At 42.2% G+C, this 27,500-nt stretch overlaps 2 protein-coding genes across 3 annotated transcripts in view; one reads left to right on the forward strand and one right to left on the reverse strand.

Moving 5' to 3' along the window:
• The window catches only part of LOC110162901 (serine protease HTRA1B-like), a 30,653-nt gene extending 29,219 nt beyond the window's left edge, over positions 1-1,434 (forward strand). Inside the window, exon 10 of the mRNA XM_055149947.1 lies at positions 1-1,434. This exon is cut by the window's left edge and continues 1,472 nt beyond it. The gene's annotated coding sequence lies outside the window, so the exon portion shown is untranslated.
• Positions 1,435-11,596: 10,162 nt separating this feature from the next.
• The window catches only part of cunh10orf88 (chromosome unknown C10orf88 homolog), a 38,355-nt gene continuing 22,451 nt past the window's right edge, over positions 11,597-27,500 (reverse strand). For both annotated transcript variants that reach the window (XM_055150229.1, XM_020927823.2), the window contains exon 10: positions 11,597-15,230. In XM_055150229.1, the coding sequence (XP_055006204.1) occupies positions 15,032-15,230 (199 nt within the window). In that variant the 3' untranslated portion in view covers positions 11,597-15,031. The remainder of the gene's footprint in view (positions 15,231-27,500) is intronic.

Raw genomic sequence — 27,500 nt, forward strand, 5'->3', positions numbered from 1 at the left:
CGTGTTTCTTTCCTGCTCCAAACAACTCTGGATCTGGATGCAGCCACGGCCTAAAATATCCAAAAACGTTTAAAATGCAGCAGCAGCAGAAAATCCAGGGCACAAAACCAGAGAGAAACGAGAAACGAGAAACATGAAACATGAAAATTACAATTTGAACGAGTTTTGTGTCTGTGAATCTCTGCAGCAGTTTTAAAGGAAAATGTGAAATGTTCAGGGATCGTAGTCGTTTTATAAAGAATTTTAAACATAAAAATACAAATGTGATAAATATTCAGAATGTTAAGTTTGAACTTTTTTTTCTATTTGATTGTTTTTCATTCTTAGTTGAAATTGAAAAGAGCAAACGACCCACAGACCTGTAAAACTCCAGAACGTTTAAAAGGACCAACAGCTTCTGTCAACTTTCAGATGAAACAATAAAAGTGTCAGAGACTCAGTGGACAGTTGAGTTCTGTGGTTTGATCCCAGCTCTGATCTGTGCCTCTCGCCCTTGAGCAAGACACTTTACCCACCTTTATGTTTGAATGTGACAGTGAGGGATTCAGAGGAGCCGGCGGTGCAGATCGTCAGCCACGTTTACGTCACTTTAAACATTTACGTCACTTTAAACATTTACGTCAGTCTAAACCTTCACGTTCTCTGTAAAATCGTCCCGTACACTGTTTATATAAATGAACATCATTAACTCGCTCGCCGCCGCGTTAGAACAGGACATGAACTTGAACTCGCTCGTCGCCGCATTCCAAACTTGATTAAAAAAACGTATTAAAATATTTTGCACAATTTATAAATTCTTGATGAAGATTTTGGGAGGTGATTTTGACACATGTAGACTGTGTTTTTAGATTTTAATTAAATTATTTTTAGGATTAAACATGCAGGTTTACAGACGTTACGTTGTTGACGTCAAGTTTCCTGCACAGGAACAGGACGCAACAGCCTCACTCCTGATTGGCTCTTTAGATTCGATACTTGTGTTCAGAATTTCCCAGAATGACTCTTGGCCCAGATTCACTTATGTAATCACAGCCTCGATGAGCTTCATTTGACTGGAGCTGAGCGCTGTGACGTCACACTCGCAAAGTCTACGGTCCGTCTCCGTCCACGGTCTACGGTCTGTCCAAAGTCTATGGTCTGTCCCCATGGTCTGTCTATGGTCTATGGTCCGGCCGCGGTCCACGGTCTGTCCACAGTCTACGGTCCACGGTCCGTCTAAAGTCCACGGTCCACGGTCCGTCTAAAGTCCACGGTCCGTCTAAAGTCCACGGTCCATGGTCTGTCCACAGTCTACGGTCCACGGTCCGTCTAAAGTCCACGGTCCACGGTCCGTCTAAAGTCCACGGTCCGTCTAAAGTCCATGGTCCACGGTCCGTCTAAAGTCCACGGTCCGTCTAAAGTCCACGGTCCACGTCCGTCTAAAGTCCATGGTCCACGGTCCGTCTAAAGTCCACGGTCCAGCCCGTCTAAAGTCCAGTCCACGGTCCACGGTCCCGTCTAAACGGTCGTCTAAAGTCCACGGTCCACGGTCCGTCTAAAGTCCACGGTCCGTCTAAAGTCCACGGTCCACGGTCCGTCTAAAGTCCACGGTCCGTCTAAAGTCCACGGTCCACGGTCCGTCTAAAGTCCACAGTCCACGGTCCGTCTAAAGTCCACAGTCCACGGTCCGTCTAAAGTCCACGGTCCACGATCTGTCCTCAGGTTCAGAAACTCTTGGTTCTTATGTAACTCTGCAAACAAAGGTCTCTGAGTCTGACAAATGGACTTTCTGTTTGAATCTGGTTTGGTTTAGTTTGGTTTTGTTTAGTTTGGTTTTGTTTTGTGGTCGTGGCCTGAAGTTGACGCTGAATCCGTGTATTTATTTTCTAACTTTCCATCTGCAGATTCTAAAGGGTTTGTTTATTGTGTTTGTGCAAATGAAATAAAGTTATTTTGTACATAAAATATTCGTCTTTCTTCAGCAACAGGTCAAAAAGAAACTGAACCAGGTCTAAACCAGGACTAAACTAAGACTAAACCAGGACTGAACCAGGACTGAACCAGGTCTAAACCAGGACTAAACTAAGACTAAACCAGGATTAAACCAGGACTAAATCAGGACTAAACCAGGGCTAAACCAGACTACAACAATATCCGGACTACGACAAAACTAAGAAAAGAGCCGCTAAAAGGTCCAAAAACCATTTAACAGAACTAAACCAGGACTAACACAAGTAAACGAGGTCTAAAAGATTAAACCATGACTGAAGACTAAACTAGAACTCAACCAGGACTAACTGGAACTGAAGATTGGACTAACTCAGGACTAAACCCAAACTAAATCAGGACTAAATCAGAACAAGTCAAACTGGACTAAACCAGGTCTAAACCAGGACCAGAACCACATAAAGACCTAAAACGCGTGTCCAGTCTGAGCAGGAAACATGACATGTGCGTTTGCGTTGCCGTGGAAACCAAACATATCGATCTGGCTCTGGGTTTTGGGCGAGTCTCATGTAAACGATGAGGTCATCAGATTAAACCAGGACACGGAACACAAACACAAGACCCAAAACCAGGTCCAGGCCAGGTCCAGGCCAGAGATCAGACCAGGGTCAGATCAGGGCCAGACCAGAGACCAGACTGAAGACCAGAGACCAGACCAGAGGCTAGACCAAAGACCAGACCAGAGACCAGACCAGAGCCCAGGGACCAGGGACTAGACCAGGGACCAGACCAGAACTCAACCAGGTCTAATCTGGACTCAAGTTCACTGCAGAACATTTCTCCCATCAACCTGGACAGAACATGCAGAAGAATCCTCCAGGTCCTCCAGATCCTCCAGATCCTCCAGGTCCTCCAGGTCCTCCAGGTCCTCCAGATCCTGACTCAGACCTGGAGCCAGTTACTCCTTAAAGCCACAATAAGAAACTTTTTTTTTGTGTGCCAAAATAGACAAAAATATGGATGTTGTTTTTTTTGTACTGAAACTCTGAAAACCCCACGTCCTTACAGTGAGAGGACTCGCCCCTCCACAGACCCGACTCTGACTGGACCTGGAGGAGGATCTGCTGCTCGAGTCTGTGGAGATGTTCTTCTGGTTTTCGACATAAAACATCTCGGTCTCCATGGAGAATGTTCCAGAGTGTGGCTTTAACTTTTTATGTCCGTGGATTTTAACGTTCCACCTCCACAAAGTTCCACACTGAGGCTTTAAATGTTGTGGTTTGAACGTTGTGAGAGACGATTCTGGTCGTGTTGGGCCGTGGTCCAGGAGCAGGAGATCCTCTGGTCAGGGCACAGTGGGCAGGCGGACGGGCCAAACCAAAAGGATCCATCAACATCTGAACCAAACCACAAAAATCTCCCCAAAGCAAAGAGTTTACTGTCAAACCGTGAGTCACAGGGTCACAGTCCAAGACCAGGACCAGGACTGAACCAGGTCTGAACCAGGTCTGAACCAGGTCTGAACAAGGACCAAACCAGGACTGAACCGTGAGTCAGAGGATCACAGTCCAAGACCAAATCTGAACAAAGACTGAACAAGGACCAAACCAAAATTGAACCAGGACAGAGCCAGGACTAAAACAGGACCTGGATGCTTAGTGGGATCTGGACTTGTGAAAGACTGGTTCTTGGTTCTGTTCTTGATCTGGTTCTTAGAGCTGTTCTTGGTTTGGTTCTTGGTCTGGTTCCTCGGATGTAGCGCTCACGTGTTTGTGGTGTCCGGGTCCGGTCCGGGTCCGGTCCGGGTCCGGTCCTGGGTCTGGTCCGGTCCTGGGGGTCCGGTCCTGGGTCCGGTCCTGGGTCTGGTCCTGGGTCTGGTCCTGGGTCTGGTCCTGGGTCTGCACGTGTTCAGGATGAGGTCACATGGTCCAGATGTTCTGAGGTGGACGTTCGTTAGTTTTGATAAACAAAAATCATTAAGCAGCTGCACCGGACTCACATCTGGACTTTTGTGATCAGGACCAGGACCAGGACCAGGGTCAAACTTAAACCGGGACAAGGTCTGGATCTGACCCAACCTTCAGTGTTAAAACAGGACTAAACCAGGATTAAACCAGAACTAAACCAGGACTAAACCAGGATTAAACCAGAACTAAACCAGGACTAAACCAGGATTAAACCAGAACTAAACCAGGACTAAACCAGGTTTAAACCAGGACTAAACCAGAACTGAACCAGGTCTAAACCAGGACTAAACCAAGTCTAAACCAGGACTAAACCAGGACTAAACCAGAACTGAACCAGGTCTAAACCAGGTTTAAACCAGGTCTAAACCAGGACTAAACCAGGTCTAAACCAGGACTAAACCAGAACTGAACCAGGTCTAAACCAGGTCTAAACCAGGACTAAACCAGAACTGAACCAGGTCTAAACCAGGACTAAACCAGAACTGAACCAGGTCTAAACCAGGACTACAGCCAGACTGAGATTTTAATCTTGTGATAAAAAGTTCTTTTAAACATTTAAATCTGTGAGTTTGAATCATTTCATTTATTTATTTTTTTACTCGAGGAAAATCAGATTCACTTTTGTTCTTTTGGTTTTAGATTAAAGAGTTTGAAACGTGTCGGTGCTGCCCCCTGCTGCTCACACTCCTGCACAACACCAACAAACACCAACAAACACCAACAAACACCAACAAACACCAACAAACACCGACAAACAAACACCGACAAACACCAACAAACACGACAAACACCGACAAACACCAACAAACACAACAAACACCGACAAACACACAAACAAACAACACACAAACACCAACAAAACACCAACAAACAAACACCAAACAAACACCAACAAAACACAACAACCAACAAACACCAACAAACACCAACAAACACCAACAAAACCAACCAACAAACACCAACAAACACCGACAAAACACCAACAAACACCAAACAAACAACAAACACCCAACAAACACCAACAAACACCAACAAACACCAACAAACAAAACAACACCAACAAAACACCAACAAACAAACACCAACAAACACCAACAAACAAACACCGACAAACACCAACAACACCGACAAACACCAACAAACACCAACAAACACCGACAAACACCAACAAACACTAACAAACACCGACAAACACCAACAAACACCAACAAACACTAACAAACAAACACCAACAAACACCGACAAACACCAACAAACACCGACAAACACCGACAAACACCAACAAACACCGACAAACAAACACCAACAAACAAACACCGACAAACACCAACAAACACCAACAAACACCGACAAACACCGACAAACACCGACAAACAACAAACACCAACAAACAAACACCAACACCAACAAACACAACAAACACAACAAACACCAACACCAACAAACAAACACCAACAAACACCGACAAACACCGACAAACACCGACAAACACACAACAAACAACAACACACCGACAAACACCGACAAACAAACACCAACAAACAACAAACACCGACAAACACCAAACAAACACCAACAAACACCAACAAACACCGACAAACACCAAACAACACACAACAACAAACACCACAACAAACACCAACAAACACCAAACAAACACAAACAAAACAAACACCAACAAACACCGACAAACACCAACAAACACCAACAAACAAACACCAACAAACACCAACAAACAAACACCAACAAACACCGACAAACACCAACAAACACCGACAAACACAACAAACAAACACCGACAAACACCAACAAACACCGACAAACACCGACAAACACCAACAAACACCGACAAACACACCGACAAACACCGACAAACACCGACAAACATCGACAAACACCAACAAACACCGACAAACACCAACAAACACAAACAAACACCGACAAACACCGACAAACACCGACAAACACCAACAAACAAACAAACCGACAAACACCGACAAACCACAACAAAAACACCAACAAACACCGAACAAACACAACAAACACAACAAACAACACAACAAACAACAAACACCGACAAACACCGACAAACACCGACAAACAAACACCGACAAACACCAACAAACACCAACAAAACAAACACCAACAAACACCGACAAACACCGACAAACACCGACAAACACCAACACAAACACCAACAAACACCGACAAACACCAACAAACAAACACCAACAAACACCAACAAACACCGACAAACACCGACAAACACAAACAAACAAACACCAACAAACACCGACAAACACCAACAAACAAACACCAACAAACAAACACCGACAAACACCAACAAACAACAAACACCAACAAACAAACACCAACAAACACCAACAAACATCGACAAACACCAACAAACAAACACCAACAAACAAACACCAACAAACACCAACAAACACCAACAAACACCAACAAACAAACACCAACAAACACCAACAAACACCAACAAACACAACACAAACACAACAAACCACAACACAAACCAAACAAACAAACACAAACAAACAACACCACAACACCAACAAAAAACACCAAACAAACAAACACCAACAAACACCAACAAAAACAAACACCGACAAACACCAACAAACAAACACCAACAAACAAACACCAACAAACACCAACAAACACCAACAAACACCAAACAAACAAACACAAACAAACAAACACCGACAAACACACAACAACAAACACCAACAAACACACAAACAAACACCAACAAACACCAACAAACAAACACCAACAAACACCAACAAACACAACAAACAAACAAACAAACAAACCAACAAACACAAACAAACAAACACAACACAACAAACACCGACAAACACAACAACAAACACCAACAAACACCAACAAACAAACACCAACAAACAAACACCGAACAAACACCAACAAAACACCAACAAACAAACACCGACAAACACCAACAAACAAACAACACCAACAAACAACAAACACCGACAAACACAACAAACAAACACCAAACACCAACAAACACCAACAAACAAACACCAACAAACACCGACAAACACCGACAAACACCAACAAACAAACACCAACAAACACCAACAAAACACCAACAAACACCGACAAACAAACAAACCAACAAACAAACACCAACAAACACAAACACCAACAAAACACAACAACACAACAACACACCACAAACACCGACAAAACACCAACAAAACAACAACAAACACCAACAAACAAAACCACAAACACGACAAACACAAACACCGACAAACACCCAACAAACAAACACCAAAACAACACAAACACAACAAACACCACAAACAAACACCAACAACAAACACACAACAAACACCAACAAACACCAACAAACACCGACAAACACCAAACAAACAAACACCAACAAACACCGACAAACAAACAAACAAACAAACAACAAACACCGACAAACACAACAAACACCAACAAACACCAACAAACACCAACAAAACACAACAAACACAACAAACACAACAAACAAACAAACACAACAAACACCAACAAACAAACACCAACAAACACAACAAACACCGACAAACACCGACAAACACCAACAAACACCAACAAACACCAACAAACACCAACAAACAAACACCAACAAACACCACAAAACAAAACACAACCAACAAACACCAACAAACAACACCGACAAAACACAACAACAAACACCAACAAACACCAACAAAAACAACAACAACAAACACCAACAAACACCAACAAACAAACACCAAAACAAACACCAACAAAACACCGACAAACACAACAAACACCGAAACAAAACACAACAAACAAACACCAACAAACAAACACCAACAAACACCAACAAACACCAACAAACACCAACAAACACCGACAAACACCAACAAACACCAACAAACAAACACCAACAAACACCAAACAAACACCAACAAACACCAACAACAACAAACACCAACAAACAACAAACACCAACAAACAACAAACAAACACAACACAACAAACACTAACAAACACCGACAAACAAACACCAACAAAACACCGACAAACACAACAAACAAACAAACACCGACAAACACCAACAAACACCAACAAACACCAACAAACAAACACCAACAAACACCAACAAACAAACACCAAACAAACAAACACCAACAAACAAACACAAACAAACACCAACAACAAACACAACAAACAAACACCAACAAACACCAACAACAAACAACACAACACCAACAAACACAACAAACAAACACCAACAAACAAACACCAACAAACAAACACCAACAAACACTAACAAACACCGACAAACAAACACCAACAAACACCAACCAACAAACACCAACAAACAAACACCGACAAACACCAACAAACACCAACAAACACCAACAAACAAAACACAACAAACACCAACAAACAAACACCAACAAACAAACACCAACAAACAAACACCAACAAACAAACACCAACAAACAAACACCAACAAACAAACAAACAAACACCGACAAACACCAACAAACACCAACAAACACAGCACTTTGGTGCTCGGTCATGGAGACACTTGTACAAACAGAGACACTTTAAAGTCTCTGAGCCACAGGAGCCAGAGCAGAGACCTGAGACCAGGACACATGTGCTCGTACTTCCTAGTTCGAGTCAGGACCCGAGCTGCAGCGTTCTGGATGTTCTGGATGTTCTGGATGTTCTGGATGTTGTGGATGTTCTGGATGTTGTGGATGTTGTGGATGTTGTGGATGTTGTGGATGTTGTGGATGTTGTGGATGTTGTGGATGTTGTGGATGTTGTGGATGTTGTGGATGTTGTGGATGTTCTGGATGTTGTGGATGTTGTGGATGTTCTGGATGTTCTGGATGTTCTGCAGCGTCTCACAGCTCGTTTGGAGAGACCAGTGAGCAGAACATTACAGTATCTAACCTACTGGAGACAAACGCATGGATAAGTTTCTCCAAGTCTGATTTAGACAGTAAACCTTTGATTTTTGCTCTGTTTTTTCGATGGTAAAAGGCTGCAGATGTGATTGATTTGATGTGGCTGTTAAAGTTCAAGTCTGGGGCCTGATTATGTTGGCTCAAGTGTTTGAGGATGGAAGCTTGATCTTTTCAGCAACTACAACAAAAATATGACCTCCCAAGCCAAGATTTCTTTAAATATCTACAACTGAGACATTATCTAAATAAGAACACAGTGCTGGATGCTTTGCAGGCTCCACCTACAAATATAGAAATTTTTTTTACATCCGTGATTAAAAAATCTATTACTAGCAAATATATATCTCATATCTACAAACACACTGCATATTAAGGAGAAATGGGAATTAGAAATGAACACAATAATTAAGGATGAGGACTGGGATCGGACACTTCGGGAGGGATATAAAATTACAAACAGCCCAGTACTAAATGAATTTGAATGGAAAACTAAAATTAGATTGTTTAGAACTCCTTTTATTACATGTCAGTTTGGTGGAACCTCAGATAGATGCTGGAGGGGCTGTGGTCTGGTGGAGGATCATTCCCACATATTCTGGGATTGTCCTAAACTGACAACATTTTGGAGGGACGTGCAGTGCGAAATTGAAAACTGTTTGGGGATCAGAATTATATTAGAGCCATGTAGTGTTCTGTTGGGAATTTTTCCAAATGACTAAGAACAAATAGCCATTTTCATTTGTTGAAAATTTTACTTTTAATTGCAAAACAAATGATAACGTCTCCTGGCTCAGGCCACTGCCCCCACAATCACCCAGTGGAAAAATAAAATAAAGGATGTAGATCATATGGAGCAAATAACTGCAAGGTTACAAATGAAGACAGATTTATTCATGGACAAATGGTCTTCAGTTCAGGCCGATATGTCAAAAGGACGACTGTCTTTTGTAGGATTTTTGTTGCAGTGTGTGTGTGTGTAGATGATGAAAGATGAACGAGGAGACTGTGTATGACTGTATCTATACTGTCACTGTGTTATCAGTTTACTTGTGTTGCATCTTTGCTGCTGTTTCATAATTATGTGACTTGCACCAAAATTATTTAATAAAAATAAGTTCCAAAAAAAAAAAAAAAAAAAAAAAAAGTTCAAGTCTGAGTCCATTATTACCCCTAGATTTCTTGCCTGATTTGAAGGTTTTAGAGAGAGAGACTGGAGGTGATGCTGACACTGTCTCTTTGTTTTTGTGGACCAAACACTATGACTTCAGTCTTGTCAGAGTTTAGCTGGAGAAAGTTGTTTTGCATCCACACACTGATCTGTTGGATGCAGTGACAGAGTGACTCCACTGGTCCATAGTCTCCTGCTGCCAGAGAGACGTAGATCTGAGTGTCGTCTGCATAATTGTGGTAGGACACGTTATTGCTGCTTATTAACTGGCCTGTAGGGGGCAGCATGTAGAGATTGAACAACAGGGGGCCCAGGATTGACCCCTGAGGCACCCCACAGGTCAGGGCCATGTGAACAACCACATTCTGGATCAGGACGGGACTCGGGTCATTGGATCAGAAAACAACAAGTTCAAACGCTGGATCAAGGAGGACGGTGAAATCAGGAAACGAGGCACAGACACACGGACGCCATGAACCCAGATGACGGAGCGTTCCTCCTTTCACACACCTGGGACACGCTCCTCCAGAGACATCAGGCGACGGGAGGCGTGGTCAGTCTGAGCCACCTGCAGGTCCATCAGGTCTGACCACGCCCACAGGAAGTAACAGCAGCTGACAAAAGACACGTCACCACCAACACCGAGGACAGAACTGAAGACGCAGCAGCAGAAACATGTCAACAAGATCAACACACTTTACTGCATCGTCTTTAAAAAGAACCTAAGAAGTTAAAGTAGATAAGAAGACAAAATGAACATCTTTGGCTCTTTCCACTCACCTTCTGGTTTGGGATTATAGTTTTGAACATTTTAAATCCTGTCAGTGAGTTTATTGTCGTCTCTTTTAAACTAAAGACACAGAAATAGTCAGAAGAGTCGAATGAGAACTGGAGCTGCGGGAAAGAGACGAACATTCCATGACTTTTCCAGGATTTCCATGACCGTGGGAACCCTGAATAAGGAACAGAGTGATTGGTCGAACACGTCTCCACACTTTAAACTCGTCTGTGATCGGGTCAGTCGTGTGTGAAACTGTCCTGTCCAAAGCAACAAAAATGATCTGACGAAGGCTTTTTGTAGAAACATCATTCATAAATTAAAAAAAAAAAAGTTATGGGACATTGGACATCGGAGTGTGCTATGTTTTTTTTTTTTTTCACTTTTAATTTCCTGTTCCTGCATTTGCACCTCTACAAGAACTCTGGTGCATTTCTGTTTCATTTGACAGTCCTGTGTAATGTCACATAGTACTTGAAATCACAGAGTCCACTGGAGCCAATCAGATTTAAGCGTTTCTGCAAATTTACACATTTTGCACAAAAATTACCCTAAAAAAAGACCTAAAAAAGTAGAGAACGCTTTCAAAACAGCATGTAGTTTAGTTGCACTTTAAATATATTGTATTTTTTTATGTTTTTATATAAATGTAGGAAAAAAAAACACTATCAAAGACGTAACAAAACCATAAGAAAACCAATAATGAGGATTCGTCATCTTTAAGTACAAGGAATTTCATCCACGTTCAGAAAAGAAGAGGTGAAAGTTTAAACTCAGGAGATTTTATTTTCCGACACAGAGAGTTAATAAAAACCAAACCATTAGTGTTTTTATCTTTTCAGTTTCCACACAGAGAAACGAGACGTCACAGTGAAACAGGAAACAGGGATAAAACAAACTACAGTCAGAACGACAGACTCCACCGACTCTGGCTCCAGTTCACTTTCTATTGAGAGAACAGTACGTGGCTCCTCCCCCTGGACCTGCTGCTGGACCTGGACTCGTCGTTTTAGTCTTAAATGTTCAGATGAAACTCGCGACACATGAACCCAGGGTTTTATTTCACTGTTTTGTCGAAATAAAAATACGAACAGAGGTGGGACCGAGTCGTTGTTTTACACGTCTCGAGTCTTTCAGCTCAAGTCCGAGTCGAGTCCCAAGTCAAATACAGGAAAGTCCAAGTCGAGTCTCGAGTCACTGGGCCATGAGTCCAACTCAAGTCCAAGTCGTCTGCTTTGAGCTTCAAGTCATTTCAAGTCTCTAAACCAATATATAGTACCAAATATAGTTTAGATTTTTGCAGTTTATATGAAAGTCATGGTTTATTTATTTATGAGTGTTTTTATTTGAGTTGTAGAAATGTTCATTATGTTAATTTTTCCTTTTTAAACGTCTGGACAAGATCTGAGTGTGAATCATGACGCTCAGAACAGAAAGGTTTAAAAGTGATTCATTACAGTTTCTGCGCTGGTCTGGGAACGACTCGGGGTCCCACCGGAGGAGCTGGAGGAAGTGTCTGGGGTGAGGGAAGTCTGGGAGTCTCTGTTCAGACTGATGCCCCCGAGACCCAGAGAAGAAGAAGAAGAACAACATGGAGGGATAATTACAGTTATTTTGTCGTGTGTCTGAAATGGAAGGATCAAGTTCTCTGTATTTTCTCTGTTTTACTGTATAGTACTTTATATTACTGTAGTACTTTATATTACTGTAGTACTTTTGAGTATCAGAGTACTTCAGCTTTATCTAAAGTACTAAACAAAAGTGGGGGGGACATGTTCCAGTTTGTTCCTTTAAAATTAAATGCCACATTTATCAACTGTAAAGAGAAAAGTATTTACATATTTTTTTCAGGAGAAACATCAAGTCTCCTCAAGTCACAAGCCTCAAGTCTGAGTCAAGTCCCAAGTCACTGACCTTCAAGTCCAAGTCGAGTCCCAAGTCAAGTCTCAGGTCCTAAAAATTGTGTCTCAAGTCATGACTCGAGTCCAAGTCCCACATCTGGACGACAGCGACACAGAAGAGTTTACGTCGCTCCGTTTTCCTCCGGAGGTCGAGTTTTTATCAAGTCAAGTCTCAAAAAAGTTCTAAAAATAGTGACTCAAGTCGTGACTCGAGTCCAAGTCACGACTCACAAGTCTCACCTCTGGATATGAACATTAATATCAGACCAATCAGGGCAGGAACTGGAGTTTTCAGATTATAAATGTGACTTTTTGTTCCTGGTTTGTGTGTTTCCTGTGATGTTTCTGGTGAAGTGTGGACAGGTTCTGGTCTTGTGTGTGAGGATCTGCTGCTCCTGTTCCTCCTGCACCACTGTCACTTCACTCTACTGCACATGTCTCCTGCACAAAGAGCCTCTGTCCTGGAGCCACAGTTTGGAGCGAGAGAGAAACTTGTGACACTTGGAGGAAGCACCAGGAAACTTTCCTGAAGTCACTGGATGATGGACAAAGTCTGGACTTCAGTGACACTGAAACCACCTGTCGAGATTCAGAAAGACCAGAATAATTCAAACTGAACTGATGCTGAGTCTGACCACAGCAGACGTGGGACTAAGTCTTTGTTTTACAAGTGTCAAGTCTTTGACCTCAAGTCTGAGTCAAGTCCCAAGTCAAATACAGGCAAGTCCAAGTCACTGGGCCACAAATATAGTTTAGATTTCTGCAGTTTATGTGAATTTTAAACTAAATTGTACTTTAAAAATCATAGTAAATTTATATATGAGTATTTATACACAGCGTTGGGAAGGTGACTTTTAAAATGTAATCCCCTACAGATTACAGATTACATACCTCAAAATGTAGTTTGTAATGTAATCCAATAAATTACTTAAAGTGAGTAAAGTAATCTGAATACTTTGGATTACTTGATTTGCTGTAGAGAAACAAAGACCAGGATATCGTAACATAAGATGTTAAGATTTTATCTGCTAATAGAAAATAAAAAAGCCCAGACTTTACTGAACCAAATTAAAAATATTATTGATAGAAAACGAGGAGACACGGTCTTATTCCTGTTTTAGACCTGGTTTAGATCTAGTTTAGACCTGGTTTAGATCTAGTTTAGACCTGGTTTAGATCTAGTTTAGACCTGGTTAAGTTTCTGTCAATGAGTGGAATTACTGAAAAAAAGAAAAAAAGGGGGGATTTAGCCCAAAATGTGAAAACAGTTAAATCCCTCTGTGTAATCCATTTACTTCAACAAAGTAACTGTAATCCAATTACCACTCACTGAAACAGTAACTGTAACTGAATACAGTTACTCATAAATTGTACTCTGATTACGTAACTCTGGTACATGTAATCTGTTACTCCCGACACTGGTTAGAGAGTATATAAGAGTTGTAGAAATGAAAGTTTTTCCTTTTTAAACGTCTCGACAAGATCTTCGAGTGAATCATTACGGTCAGAACTGAAAGAATTCAGATTTGTAAAGTGCTTCTCAAATCACAGTTCCTCAAGTCCGAGTCAAGTCCCAGGTCAATGAGCTTCAAGTCCAGGTCGAGTCCCAAGTCTTAGTTCATTTTATCGAGTCAAGTCTCAAGACCTAAAAATAGTGACTCAAGTCATGACTCGAGTCCAAGTCACGACTCTGGACGACAGCGACACAGAAGAGTTTGCGTGGCTCTGTTTCCCTCCGGAGGTCGAGTTGTTCAGAAGTGACACGAGGATGAAGAACTGAAGTGATTTAGTGATTTGGAGTGAGATGGAGAGTTTGTTCAACTTGTTCTGTTCTGTTGTTTCTAGTTTATCTGAAGAACTGTGAAATATGTGACAGTGTGAACAGTTTGTTCTTCTCTCTTCTGTTGTTTTTACTACAACCTGACTTCTCTTCTCCATTACACATTTTTTGTCTGGTGCGACTTATAGGCCGAAAAATACAGTACTTGGATTTAATTTTTGCTTTTAAAACCATTTTCAGTTCATTCAGAGTTGATTTAAACCTTCTTCCGTGTGCTTGGGTTAATCCTGGTTCAGTTAATTCCGGTTCAAAACACACTCCAGCCTCGTTAGTTTGACTTTAAAGCAGCTTCTCACATTTTTAGACATTTTAGACACAAAATACAGTTCTTGAGTTTGATCAGTGCTGGATTTCATGTTAGCGACGTCGATCCTGGTTTAAAAACAAACCCCAGACCGGTTTAGTTGGTTTAGTTTTTTCTTCTGTCTTCGCTGATGTTAATACTCGAGTAAATCCCGGCTCAGTTCACGGTCTCCTGGTGGATCTTCTCTTCCGTCGGCGACTTTGGGAGGAATTCTGGGAGTAAATTCTGGTTGGTCAGCGCCAGGTTCAAAACAGAGTCCAGCTTCTGCTCGAGGGCGTCCAGTCGTCTGTCGAAATGTTCCTTCAGACGTCGCTCCATCTGCTCCAGACGCCGCTCCATCTCCGGGTCGCACGCACTGACACAAACACAAACACAAACACAATATACACGTAAGTACAAAAACAAGGACTCAACCGGGACTAAAGCAGGTTTTTTTTTAACTAAACCAAGACTGAACAGGATTAAAACTGGACCCGGGAAACTAGGAGAAGAACGACAAGAAAATTATTCAAATCAACCAAAACACTAAGAAAAAATACCTGATGCATTAATTGTAAAACATGCAGACTGAAAACACAAGAGCTGAACCAAACCAGGACTAAAACAGGACCAAACCAGGACTAAAACCAGGACAAAACAGGACTAAAACAGGACCAAACCAGGACTAAAACAGGACCAAACCAGGACTAAACCTAAACCAGGACTAAACCAGGACTAAAACAGGACCAAACCAGGACTAAACCAGGACTAAAACAGGACTAAAACAGGACCAAACCAGGACTAAAACAGGACCAAACCAGGACTAAACCAGGACTAAACCAGGACTAAACCAGGACTAAAACAGGACTAAAACAGGACCAAACCAGGACTAAACCAGGACTAAAACAGGACCAAACCAGGACTAAAACAGGACCAAACCAGGACTAAAACAGGACCAAACCAGGACTAAACCAGGACTAAACCAGGACTAAAACAGGACCAAACCAGGACTAACCAGGACTAAACCAGGACTAAAACAGGACTAAAACAGGACCAAACCAGGACTAAACCAGGACTAAAACAGGACCAAACCAGGACTAAAACAGGACCAAACCAGGACTAAACCAGGACTAAAACAGGACCAAACCAGGACTAAAACAGGACTAAACAAGAGGATTAAACCAAAACTAAACCAGGACTGAATCAGGGTTATACCAGGGATAAAAGAGGACCAAACCAGGACTAAAACAGGACTAAAACAGGATTAAACAGGATTAAACAGGACCAAACCAGGACTCAACCAGGACTAAACTTAGGATGAAACCAGATCTAACACAAGACCAATCTAAGACTAAACAAGCGAACTAAATACCAGGTCAAACCCAGGTCTAAACCAGGTCTAAACCAGGTCTAAACCAGGTCTAAACCAGGACTAAACCAGGACTAAACCAGGACTAAACCAGGACTAAACCACGTCTAAACCACGTCTAAACCAGGTCTAAACCAGGTCTAAACCAGGACTAAACCAGGTCTAAACCAGGTCTAAACCAGGACTAAACCAGGACTAAACCACGTCTAAAACAGGTCTAAACCAGGTCTAAACCAGGTCTAAGCCAGGACTAAGCCAGGTCTAAACCAGGACTAAACCAGGACTAAACCAGGACTAAACCACGTCTAAACCACGTCTAAACCAGGTCTAAACCAGGTCTAAACCAGGCCTAAACCAGGTCTAAGCCAGGTCTAAACCAGGTCTAAACCAGGTCTAAACCAGGACTAAACCAGGTCTAAACCAGGACTAAACCAGGGTTAAACCTGGACTAAAAGAGGACCAAACCAAAGAAAAAAACATGGATAAAACAGGACTAAACCTGAACTAAACAGCAGGACTAAAACAGGACCAAATCAGGGTTTAATCTGGGATAAACCAGGACTCAACCAGGACTCAACCTAGAATCAAACCAAGTCTAATACAAGACCAATCCATGACTAAACAAGAGGACTAAATACCAGGTCAAACCCAGGACGAAATCAGGACTAAACCAGGTCTAAACCAGGACTAAATCAGTTACAAAGAACATGCCAAAGATACTGACCACGTAATATTGGAAACATTCCAGAAGACCAAGACTAAACCAAGACTACACAAGATCTAAACAAGCGTCTAACCCGGGACTAAACCAGGTCTAAATCAGAATTAAACCAAGTCTAACCCAGGTCTAAACCAAAGTCAAACACAGGGCTAAATCAGGATTAATGAGAAATAAACCAGTTCTAAAACAAGAATAAAGCAGGTCGAATCTAGGTCTAAACCAGGTCTAGACCAAGTCAAACCCAGGACTAAACCAGGTCTAAACCAGGTCTAAACCAAGTCAAACCCAGGTCTAAACCAGGACTAAACCAGGTCTAAACCAGGTCTAGACCAAGTCAAACCCAGGACTAAACCAGGTCTAAACCAGGTCTAAACCAAGTCAAACCCAGGTCTAAACCAGGACTAAACCAGGTCTAAACCAGGTCTAGACCAAGTCAAACCCAGGACTAAACCAGGTCTAAACCAGGTCTAGACCAAGTCAAACCCAGGACTAAACCAGGTCTAAACCAAGTCAAACCCAGGTCTAAGCCAGGTCTAAGCCAAGTCAAACCCAGGACTAAACCAGGACTAAACCAAGTCAAACCCAGGACTAAACCAGGACTAAACCAAGTCAAACCCAGGACTAAACCAGGACTAAACCAGGTCTAAACCAGGACTAAACCAAATCTAAAACAAGACTAAAGCAGTTCTAATCAAGGTCTAAACCAGGACTAAACCAGGACTAAACAGAACTAACCCAGGTCCAAACCGCAGTCTAAACCAGGACTAACTCCGTTCTTAACCACACAGTCCAACCTCAGATCAGTGTAACTCTTCTGAATGAAAATGAATGAATGACAAAAGTGGAACCATTCAAAGTTCTAGTTCCCGCTCCGTCCCCGTGAACCTCGCAGCAGCTCGACCTCCCGGCCGTCGTCCTGAACCCGTCACACACTCACACGTCTCTTACCGTTTGGATTTCTCTGGAATCAGAAGAGAAACGTTCGGATCTGAGTGAGTTGTGTTGAACAGAGTGAGTTTGTTTGGGTCTCGTCTCGTCAGCTGCTCTTCACAAAGACCCGTTTATGCCCCGAGACAATCCAGCAGACTGTCAGTGCGGCAGAGTGGTTAGCCTCTCCTCCTCTCACTCAGGACCACGGGCGGAATACAGAAACGAACAAATCTGACGGGCTGACAAACAGGAAGTGAGCGCGGACGCAAAGAGGCTCCATCGAGCTCTGGTTTCAACTGACGAGTACAGAACTTTTCATCTGAAGTTTCTCTGTAGGTTTGTGGAGTTTCACGTTAAAGTTTAAATGTGTGTGTGTAAATGTGTGTGTAAAGGTGTGTGTGTAAAGGTGTGTGTGTGTGTGTAAAGGTGTGTGTGTGTGTAAATGTGTGTGTGTAAGTAAATGTGTGTGTGTAAGTGTGTGTGTGTAAATGTGTGTGTGTAAGTGTGTGTGTGTAATGTGTGTGTGTGTGTAAGTGTGTGTGTGTGTAAGTGTAAATGTGTGTGTGTAAGTGTGTGTGTGTAAATGTGTGTGTGTAAGTGTGTGTGTGTAAGTGTGTGTGTGTGTAAGTGTGTGTGTGTAAAATGTGTGTGTGTGTAAATGTGTGTGTGTGTAAATGTGTGTGTGTGTAAGTGTGTGTGTGTAAGTGTGTGTGTGTAAATGTGTGTGTGTAAATGTGTGTGTGTAATGTGTGTGTGTAAGTGTGTGTGTGTAAATGTGTGTGTGTAAGTGTGTGTGTGTAAATGTGTGTGTGTAAGTGTGTGTGTGTAAATGTGTGTGTGTGTGTGTGTAAATGTGTGTGTGTGTAAGTGTAATGTGTGTGTGTAAGTGTGTGTGTGTGTAAATGTGTGTGTGTGTAAGTGTAAATGTGTGTGTGTAAGTGTGTGTGTGTAAATGTGTGTGTGTGTGTGTGTGTGTAAATGTGTGTGTGTAAGTGTGTGTGTGTAAGTGTGTGTGTGTAAATGTGTGTGTGTGTGTGTGTGTAAATGTGTGTGTGTGTGTGTGTAATGTGTGTGTGTGTGTGTAATGTGTGTGTGTAAGTGTGTGTGTGTGTAATGTGTGTGTGTGTAAATGTGTGTGTGTGTGTAAGTGTGTGTGTGTGTAAGTGTAAATGTGTGTGTGTAAGTGTGTGTGTGTAAATGTGTGTGTGTGTAAATGTGTGTGTGTGTAAGTGTGTGTGTGTGTGTGTGTGTGTAAATGTGTGTGTGTAAATGTGTGTGTGTGTGTGTAAATGTGTGTGTGTGTAAGTGTGTGTGTGTGTGTGTAAATGTGTGTGTGTAAGTGTGTGTGTGTGTGTGTAAATGTGTGTGTGTGTGTAAATGTGTGTGTGTAAGTGTGTGTTTCATAAATTTGCTCCATCACCAAATCTTCAACCAACAAACTCCACAAAGGAGAAACATTCAGACACGATCAATTTATCCACAAATATCAAGTCAAAAGGAGAAATTCAATTTGTCGCCTGGACAAATGTTTATTTTGGTTGAAAATATTTCTTTTTTTTTTTTTTTTTAACTCTTTATTTATTCAGTTTTTCAAGTTTTGAAAAACAAACAAAAACAAAAAACAAAAAACTCAAACCTGGGGCACTGTTCCACTGTCATAAGGAGACAGACTCAAGTCTCTTTTTGTTTATATTTCAACCATTTAGTCCAGTGTTTCATGAAGAAATGTCCTTTGAGACGTAGAAAAAAAGTCAGTCGTTCCATGGAGCATGTTTCTTCTATAATATCGAGCTGCTGGTTCACTGTCGGTGGCTCCTTTTTAAGCAGCTTCTCGTTATTGCTTTTTTTGATGCTAAAATCAGAATTTTAAAAAGGTTCTGTCCGCTTTTTCGATCACCTCTCCAGGCAGAAGGACCAACAGAAATATCTTTGGGTCCTTGGGAACAACATAAGTCAAGATCGTAACTGTTTTTGCAAACACATTATCCCAGAATGATTTTAATTTTGTACATGTCCAAAAAATATGAGAGTGATTGGTGTTCGACTGGCCACACTGTCTCCAACACTGAGAATCCAACCCTTGTGGCAGTAATCTGAGGTGTAATAAAGAATCGTACAAGACACTTCCACCCGAATTCCCTCCACCTTTTGGAGCGAGTTGTTGTTTGTTGTTTTGCTGCACATCAAAAGCCAATCTTCCTCTGATAAAACAACACGCTGCTCTTCCTCCCATTTAGATTTATAAAGTTTAGAGACAGATTTGTTGGGCAAACATTTATAAGCATCTGTAAATACTTTTAGAAAAGCAATATTACTGTTATAATCTTGTCTTATTTCTGTGTTGTAAAAATGACGTACTTGTAGAGATCTAAGGAAATCTGTGTTTTCCAAGTTGAATTCTGTTTTCAGATTTTCAAATGATTTAAAGCAGGGGTCTCAGACTCGCGGCCCGGGGGCCAACTGCGGCCCTCGGAAGGATTTTTTGCGGCCCGCCACTTAATTCCAAAGAATAATGTCAGTGCGGCCCGTGGTAGACGTACGCACAATCCCACCCCCCTACCGCGGGCCGCACTGACAGATGAAGCTGCAATCGGTGCCCATGCAGATTCAAAACAACAGATTATTAACGCAGTTTACATCCCAAAACTCAATTTACAGCAGTTGTGAAGCAACGAGTCTAAGTGGATCTGTTAATACGAGTACATGTGCACAGACGGTGTCACCGAAGAACCAAAACAAACCACACATGGTGGTACACGTGTGCGCACTTCACTTCACGCTCCCACAACCACAGCATCAGAGCGCAGAGGAGACGCTGACAGAATCCCCCTGTTCATAAGTATGGGACCATTATTGGAGGGGCTAATATGAAATAAAAAAACTTTGACAGTCTGTTTACCTGCTCAACACTCGGTGCGTAACTTGCTGGCAACTCGATGACCAAACTCCACCTGTGCGTCGCCGAAATCCACGCGCACTCAGCGGCAAACACAGCTGTCCCATCAATATGCAAGCACCACAAAACTGCAGTGATCTATTCCAGAGGCTTGGCGACATGTTAGCAAAAAATACGAGGCAAAAACAAGCATCTTCCATCCATGTTTGACATACGAGAAGCAGATACACTCCAGTGTGGTCCGCTTTCACACCGGCAAACGAACCAAAACTGGTCCGATTAACGAGCCTCTGTATCCCGGTAGAACAACGATACCCCCAGTAACCAACACTGATGTTCCCTGTTAATACCGCGGGCCGTCCTCATCTTATCACCATGAACTCATAAAACAGCAACGTAGAACTTTCTACAAACTCACCGCATCAGCCCAGATTTCGGGTAACAGCAGCAGCCAACAGCGCTCCTCCGCGCTCAAGAACCGCGGCTGGTTCCGAGGTGGTGCAAAGCATCCGGACAGAAGCGTGAATCCAGTTTAGCTGGTGTCCGCCCTCCGCGCATTTGGTTCTTCCCGGGAAAAGCGCTTTTTACTCCCCGCTCCACGTCATCTGAGCCCGGCCTGAACCGGAGCTGCATCTTCGGGACTCTGGTTTGGATCTAGTCCGACTGTATTTCTCACACTAGGCTAAAAGCAGGACATTTTTTAAAGGTGAATCAATTGAATGGGCGATTGCCTATTGCCATAAAATTATTTAGTTAATTAAAGCCTAAAATAACAAATGCTGGTTCCTACATGATCACGGGGAACACCGGGTCATCTCTGTGCAGGTCCTGAACAGAAGTACACACCCCCAACTTTGACTCACTCTGGAGCCACACGTTCGCACGTTCTTGCTCTGATCTTCGTGTATTACATTCTCTGTATTGGCCATTGTTGGTAAAATAATTCGAAAATGAATCGCGGCTGCATCTAGACAACAATCTGTTACTGCGCTGGAGACGTACAGCGCGTCATTACAGGCAAAGGAGACGCGTTTCCCCCATGATGCATTTCGAATAGTTCGTTTGGACCTGCTGTCTATGGTTTGGACCCGGGTTCGCGTTCACACCAGTGTGAAAGTGTGTGAAAGCACCATCAAACTACAGGTCAAGGCTCACTGATAAGCATCTTCAATCTATCCTGAGGATCTCATGTGCTTCCTCCTGCAAGCCAAATATCTCTCAGCTGTGCAAGATGAAGTGTAGCCAGGTTTCAACCAGAAAGAAGTAGGCAAAAGAAGAAGAGTAGACGTATTAGTTTAAACTTAAGTTCAAAATACATTTTCATGTTCTGAACTGTTATTAAAGATTAAGAAAGTGTGTTGCGTGTTGTTCATTCTCTCTCTTCATTTCCCGTGCAACCGCTTTTTATCGAATACTCAATGCGGCCCAGCCTCACTCAGACTTTATCTAATGTGGCCCCCAGGTAATTTGAGTTTGAGACCCCTGATCTAGTCCGACTGTATTTCTCACACTAGGCTAAAAGCAGGACATTTTTTAAAGGTGAATCAATTGAATGGGCGATTGCCTATTGCCATAAAATTATTTGGTTAATTAAAGCCTAAAATAACAAATGCTGGTTCCTACATGATCACGGGGAACACCGGGACCTCTGTGCAGGTCCTGAACAGAAGTACACACCCCCATTTTTGACTTGCTCTGATCTTCGTGTGTTACATTCTCTTTATTGGCCATTGTTGGTAAAATAATTCAAAAATGAATCGCGGCTGCGTCTGGAAAACAATCTGTTACTGCACTGGAGTCGCACAGCGTCATTACAGGCAAAGGAGACGCGTTTCTCCCATGATGCATTTCGAATAGTTCGTTTGGACCTGCTGTCTATGGTTTGGACTCGGGTTCGCGTTCACACCAGAGGTGCGGATTCAAGCGAAACGAGACCACCTCTTTTTTGAGGTCTCGGTCCACTTGAGTTGGTCCGGGTTAGAGTCCGATTGACCTTTCACACCAATGCAAACGAACCGAGCTAACCACTTCTGGTTCGAATGGACCGTTTGGTGCGCACCAAATACTGTTGGTGTGAAAGCACCTACAGGTCAAGGCTCACTGACGAGCATCTTCAGTCTATCCTGAGGATCTCATTTGCTTCCTCCTGCAAGCCAAATATCTCTCAGCTGTACAAGATGAAGTGTAGTCAGGTTTCAACCAGCAAGGAGTAGGCAAAAGAAGAAGAGTAGACGTATTAGTTTAAACTTACGATCTGAATGCATTTTCATGTTCTGAACTGTTATTAAAGATTAAAAAAGTGTGTTGCATGTTGTTCTTTCTCTCTCTTCTATTCCCGTGCAACTGCTATTTATCGAATACTCAATGCGGCCCAGCCTCACTCAGACTTTCTCTAATGTGGCCCCCAGGTAATTTGAGTTTGAGACCCCTGATTTAAAGGATTTTCCCTCCACGAACGTACACAAGGCTGTTAAGCCTTTTTCTTTCCAAGATGAAAAAGTTGAGTCTGTATTACCCGGTTGAAACCTTGAGGAGGAAAAGGGTCAGATCAAGATTCCAACTGCTTTCGACAGATTGTATTTTCTAATAACTTCATGCCATGTGAGCAGAGTTTTCTCTGCGATACAATTTCTCCTGCTACATGCTTTCATTTTTCCTCCTAGTTGTGACGTCAGTGGAGGGTTTCCCATCTTCAACTCTATTTGTTTCCAACCAGCTTCAAAGTCAGGAGAACCAGCAACACCAGCAAACTATGTTTCTTAGTTGGGCTGAGTAATAATATTCTTTCAGGTTAGGGACAGACAAATCACCACATTCTTTACTAATTTGGAGAGTTTTGAATTTGATCCTTGGTCTGGTACTGGCCCAAATAAATCTCGATATTATCTTATCCCAAGCATTGAACTGAGAGTCTGAAATTCTAATTGGTCATGACATAAAAAGATAAAGAAATCTTGGCAAGAGGTTGAACTTCACCGCTTCTATTCTTGCTGTAAAATCCAGCGTCAAAGATGAACAGCGGGTTATATCTTTCTGGATTGAGTCGATTATTTTATTAAAATTTAAGGTAAACAGATTGTCAAGTTCCTGTGAGATGAAGACTCCCAGATATTTGATTTGTTTTGCATCCCATTTAAGTTTGTACAACTGTCTTATTGCTTGTTGCTTGTAGAATAGTTGGTTGTTAAAACTTGTGTTTTAGTTATATTTAAATGATAACCAGACAAATGACCAAACTCTTTTAAGGTTAACATGAGTTTTGGGAAAGTCTCATCAGGATTCTGGAGGTATGTGATGATGTCATCGGCAAACAATGCTATTACATGCTCTGTATTTGCTATAGAAACTCCTAAAAGCTCCTCATTTTGTCTTATTGCCTGTGCAAGAGGCTCTATAAACAGAGCAAACAGAGAGGGGCCGAGTCCACAGCCTTGGCGATTTCCTCTATATAGTTGAAAACTAGAGGTCAGGTGTCCGTTAAGTTTGATTCTGGCCATTGGCTTATGTACAGTGCCTGAATACATGTGATGAATTTTGTATTAAACCCCAGACGCTCCAGGACCTTATAGAGGAACTGCCAACTGACCCGATCGAAGGCCTTCTCTGCATCAAGACTTACTAAAGCCACTCTTATTTTCTGCCTCTTTGCTTCTTCTATAATGTGTAATGTTCGTCTGATACTATTGTGAGTTTGCCGGCCTTTTATGAATCCTGTCTGGTCCTCGTGTATAAGTTCCAACAAATAGTCTTCTAGTCTTATAGACATTATAAAAGTACAGCTTGTAGTCTACATTCAAAATTGAGATTGGCCGGTAAGATTCACAATATTCTTTATGTTTGCCTTCCTTGGGGATAACAGATATCACTGCTTCTCTCCAAGATGGAGGTATTTCAGCTCTGTCTAAAGTCCAATTGAAAGATTCGAGCAGGATGGGCGCCAGGTCTTCTTTAAATATTTTATACCACTCATTAGTATATCCATCACTGCCTGGTGACTTGTTGTTTTTCAGATGGCTAATTGCAGTGTCCAACTCTCTTTTGGTGATAGGGGCGGTTAGTACCTCGTTCTGTGTTATCCCCAGTGAGGGCAGGTCCAATTTTGATAAATAATGGGTAATGTCACTTTCCAACACAGGAGACGAACTTGAATACAACTTTTCATAATAGTTTCTGAAAACTCTGTGGATGTCTAGCGTCGTGTTAGTTTACCAGTAGATGGGTCCCTGATTCCGAGAACGGTATGTTTTTGTTCTTGTTTACGAAGGCGTCTTGCAAAAATTTTTGTTGCTTTTGGACCTGACTCATAAAAGGTTTGTTTACAAAATCTTAATCTCTTTACCAGTTCCTCCTGGACAATATCATTTATTTTATCTTTGGTGGCTTTTATTTTTCCAAGCAAGTTCTTATCTTTACAATTGCGTTGTAAATCAAGCTCAAGAAGTCTTAAATCTTTTTCCAAATTGTCATATGTTGCTTTTTTCACCTTCTTTAAATATGCCGTCCTCGAGATGAGTTTCCCCCTCATCACTGCCTTGATGGTATCTCAGACCATTGTTGGGTTCACTTGCCCATTGTTGTTGTCCTCAATACACTCTGCAATTTTGCTTTTTAACTCTTTTATGATATTCTCTTTATTCAGTATATGTATATATTTAATCTCCACAGAGTAGATTTGGAAGTATCAGATAATTGTAGTGTCAGATAAATTATATTGTGGTCTGAAATATCAGATGTGCCGATTAAACATGACTTCACTCTATGTCTATCAATGATATTCAGCAGAAAGAGGTCAAGTCTGGAGTGAACCCCATGAGAGAGAGAATAATGAGTAAAATCCTTATCTCTAGGATGGAGAGCTCTCCAGACATCACACAGACCCGACTCCCCTATCAAAACATTCAAGTGTTTGGATCTGTGAGTTTTTTGTCTTTTACAACTTGTAGTGTCCAATGTATAATTTAGTATTGTGTTCCAATCTCCTCCACAAATCAATATCCCTCCACTATTTGTGACTACTGTGTCAAAAAGTGATCTGAGATATTTTCTATTGCTTTCTGGTGGGACATATATGTTAGCAAATGTTACCGTAATATTCTCTATCCGCTCCTTTATAATTATAACCCTGCCCTCCTTATCACCCACTTTAGAAAGTAGTTCAAAATTTATGGAGCTGGAAATTAGTGTAACCACCCCCTCTGTCTAGTGTTTTTTTTACATGAACTGTAAAATGCATTGGGATAGCCAAAACCTTTAAATTTTTCATGTTCGGTTGTTGACATGTGTGTTTCTTGTAAGAAAGCAACCTGTATTCCATCTTTTTTAAGTTTAGTCAGAACCCTTTTCTGTTTGACTGGACTACTTACACCGTTTACATTAAGAGAAGCTATTTTTAAGTCGTTAACCATTCAAATACTGAGATAGCGTTGTGTATACACGTTTGAAACAGTGACCCCAAGAGAACTTCTGAACCTGAACATGTAAAAGAAAGACACGGACTAAAACAGACTTCCAGAAAATAGAAGAGACTCTAGCTCCTCTACAACGACCCTGTTGGAGGATCCAGGGAAAAACCTCTTGCAATAAGAGGGCCCGAAAAAAAAAGGCTGGTGTGCCTATCTGTGTAAACACTTCCATCCTAAAAGTCCAACGAAGAACAAACAGGCGGAGTAGCTTCTCTCCCACGACTGTAGTAAATAAAAGAGGCCAATGATCCATATCTTTATAAGATGCTCAGCTCAAACCGACTCGTCTGGTTCCCTCTGGAATCCCTGCAGTTTCGCCTTCGCTCTCTGTGCTGCCGCGTGTCCGCTGTTTTCCACTTGCTGCCATCAACCGGAGTCGCCATCTGCACGTGGAACCCACGCCGCCGCAGCTCGCGGTAAACATCCTGCGCGCGGGTGGATGAGCGCGCGCCCGACTCCCAGTGGATCCTCATGTTTGTGAACGGAGTTTGAAAACGAATTCCTTTTTCTTTTAGTATTTTCTTAATAGTAGTGTATTCTTTGCGTCTTGCCACGATCTCGGAGGGATAATCATGGTCAAAGTAGATGAGTCTAGAGCCCACCTGGATTTTCTTTTTCCACGCTTCTCGCAAGACCATCTCTTTTATTGAGTATTTCAAGAAGTTGACAATGATGTCTCTCGGGGGAGCCTCCGGTGGCGGTTTACTCATCAGGGAGCGGGGTGCACGCTGGATTTTCAGGTTACAATCATCAGGTAAGTGCAGCTGATCTCTCAAAAAACTCTCAATGTACTGCGGCATCAGTCTGCTCCCTCCGCTCCCTCCGGTCCCTCCGGTAGACCAAACATGCGCACGTTATTTCTGCGTGACCGTGATTCCAAGTCGGTCGCCTTGGCCTGGAGCTTTCTGTGCTGTTCCAAACATGTCCACAGCGCTTTCGTGGCTTCCTCTGCCCAGGTCTCCATCCGTGTCGTGCGGGACTCGGTCTCGTCCATTCGCTGCGTCAGGCTTTTGATTTCGCTCACTGCGTGGTCCAGTTTGCCGTTAATGTCCTGACTTAGTTTGTCCAGTTTTTCATTTATCTCCTTGCTCAGTTTGTTCATGTTTTGTGTTTTGTGTTATTGCTTCAGTACCTCAGAGTCCGTGCGAGCATTAGCTTGGTCCGGTTGGAAGCTAGTTTTAGCGGACGAGTTGTTCTCGTCTTGTTGAGCTTTGGCCATTTTTCTTCTTGTGGCCTAAACTGAGCCAAATCCCTTACGGAAAGCAAAT

Source organism: Boleophthalmus pectinirostris, unplaced genomic scaffold, assembly GCF_026225935.1.
Source record: "Boleophthalmus pectinirostris isolate CB_2022bp ecotype Guang Dong unplaced genomic scaffold, ASM2622593v1 HiC_scaffold_14, whole genome shotgun sequence".
Lineage (NCBI taxonomy): Eukaryota > Metazoa > Chordata > Actinopteri > Gobiiformes > Gobiidae > Boleophthalmus > Boleophthalmus pectinirostris.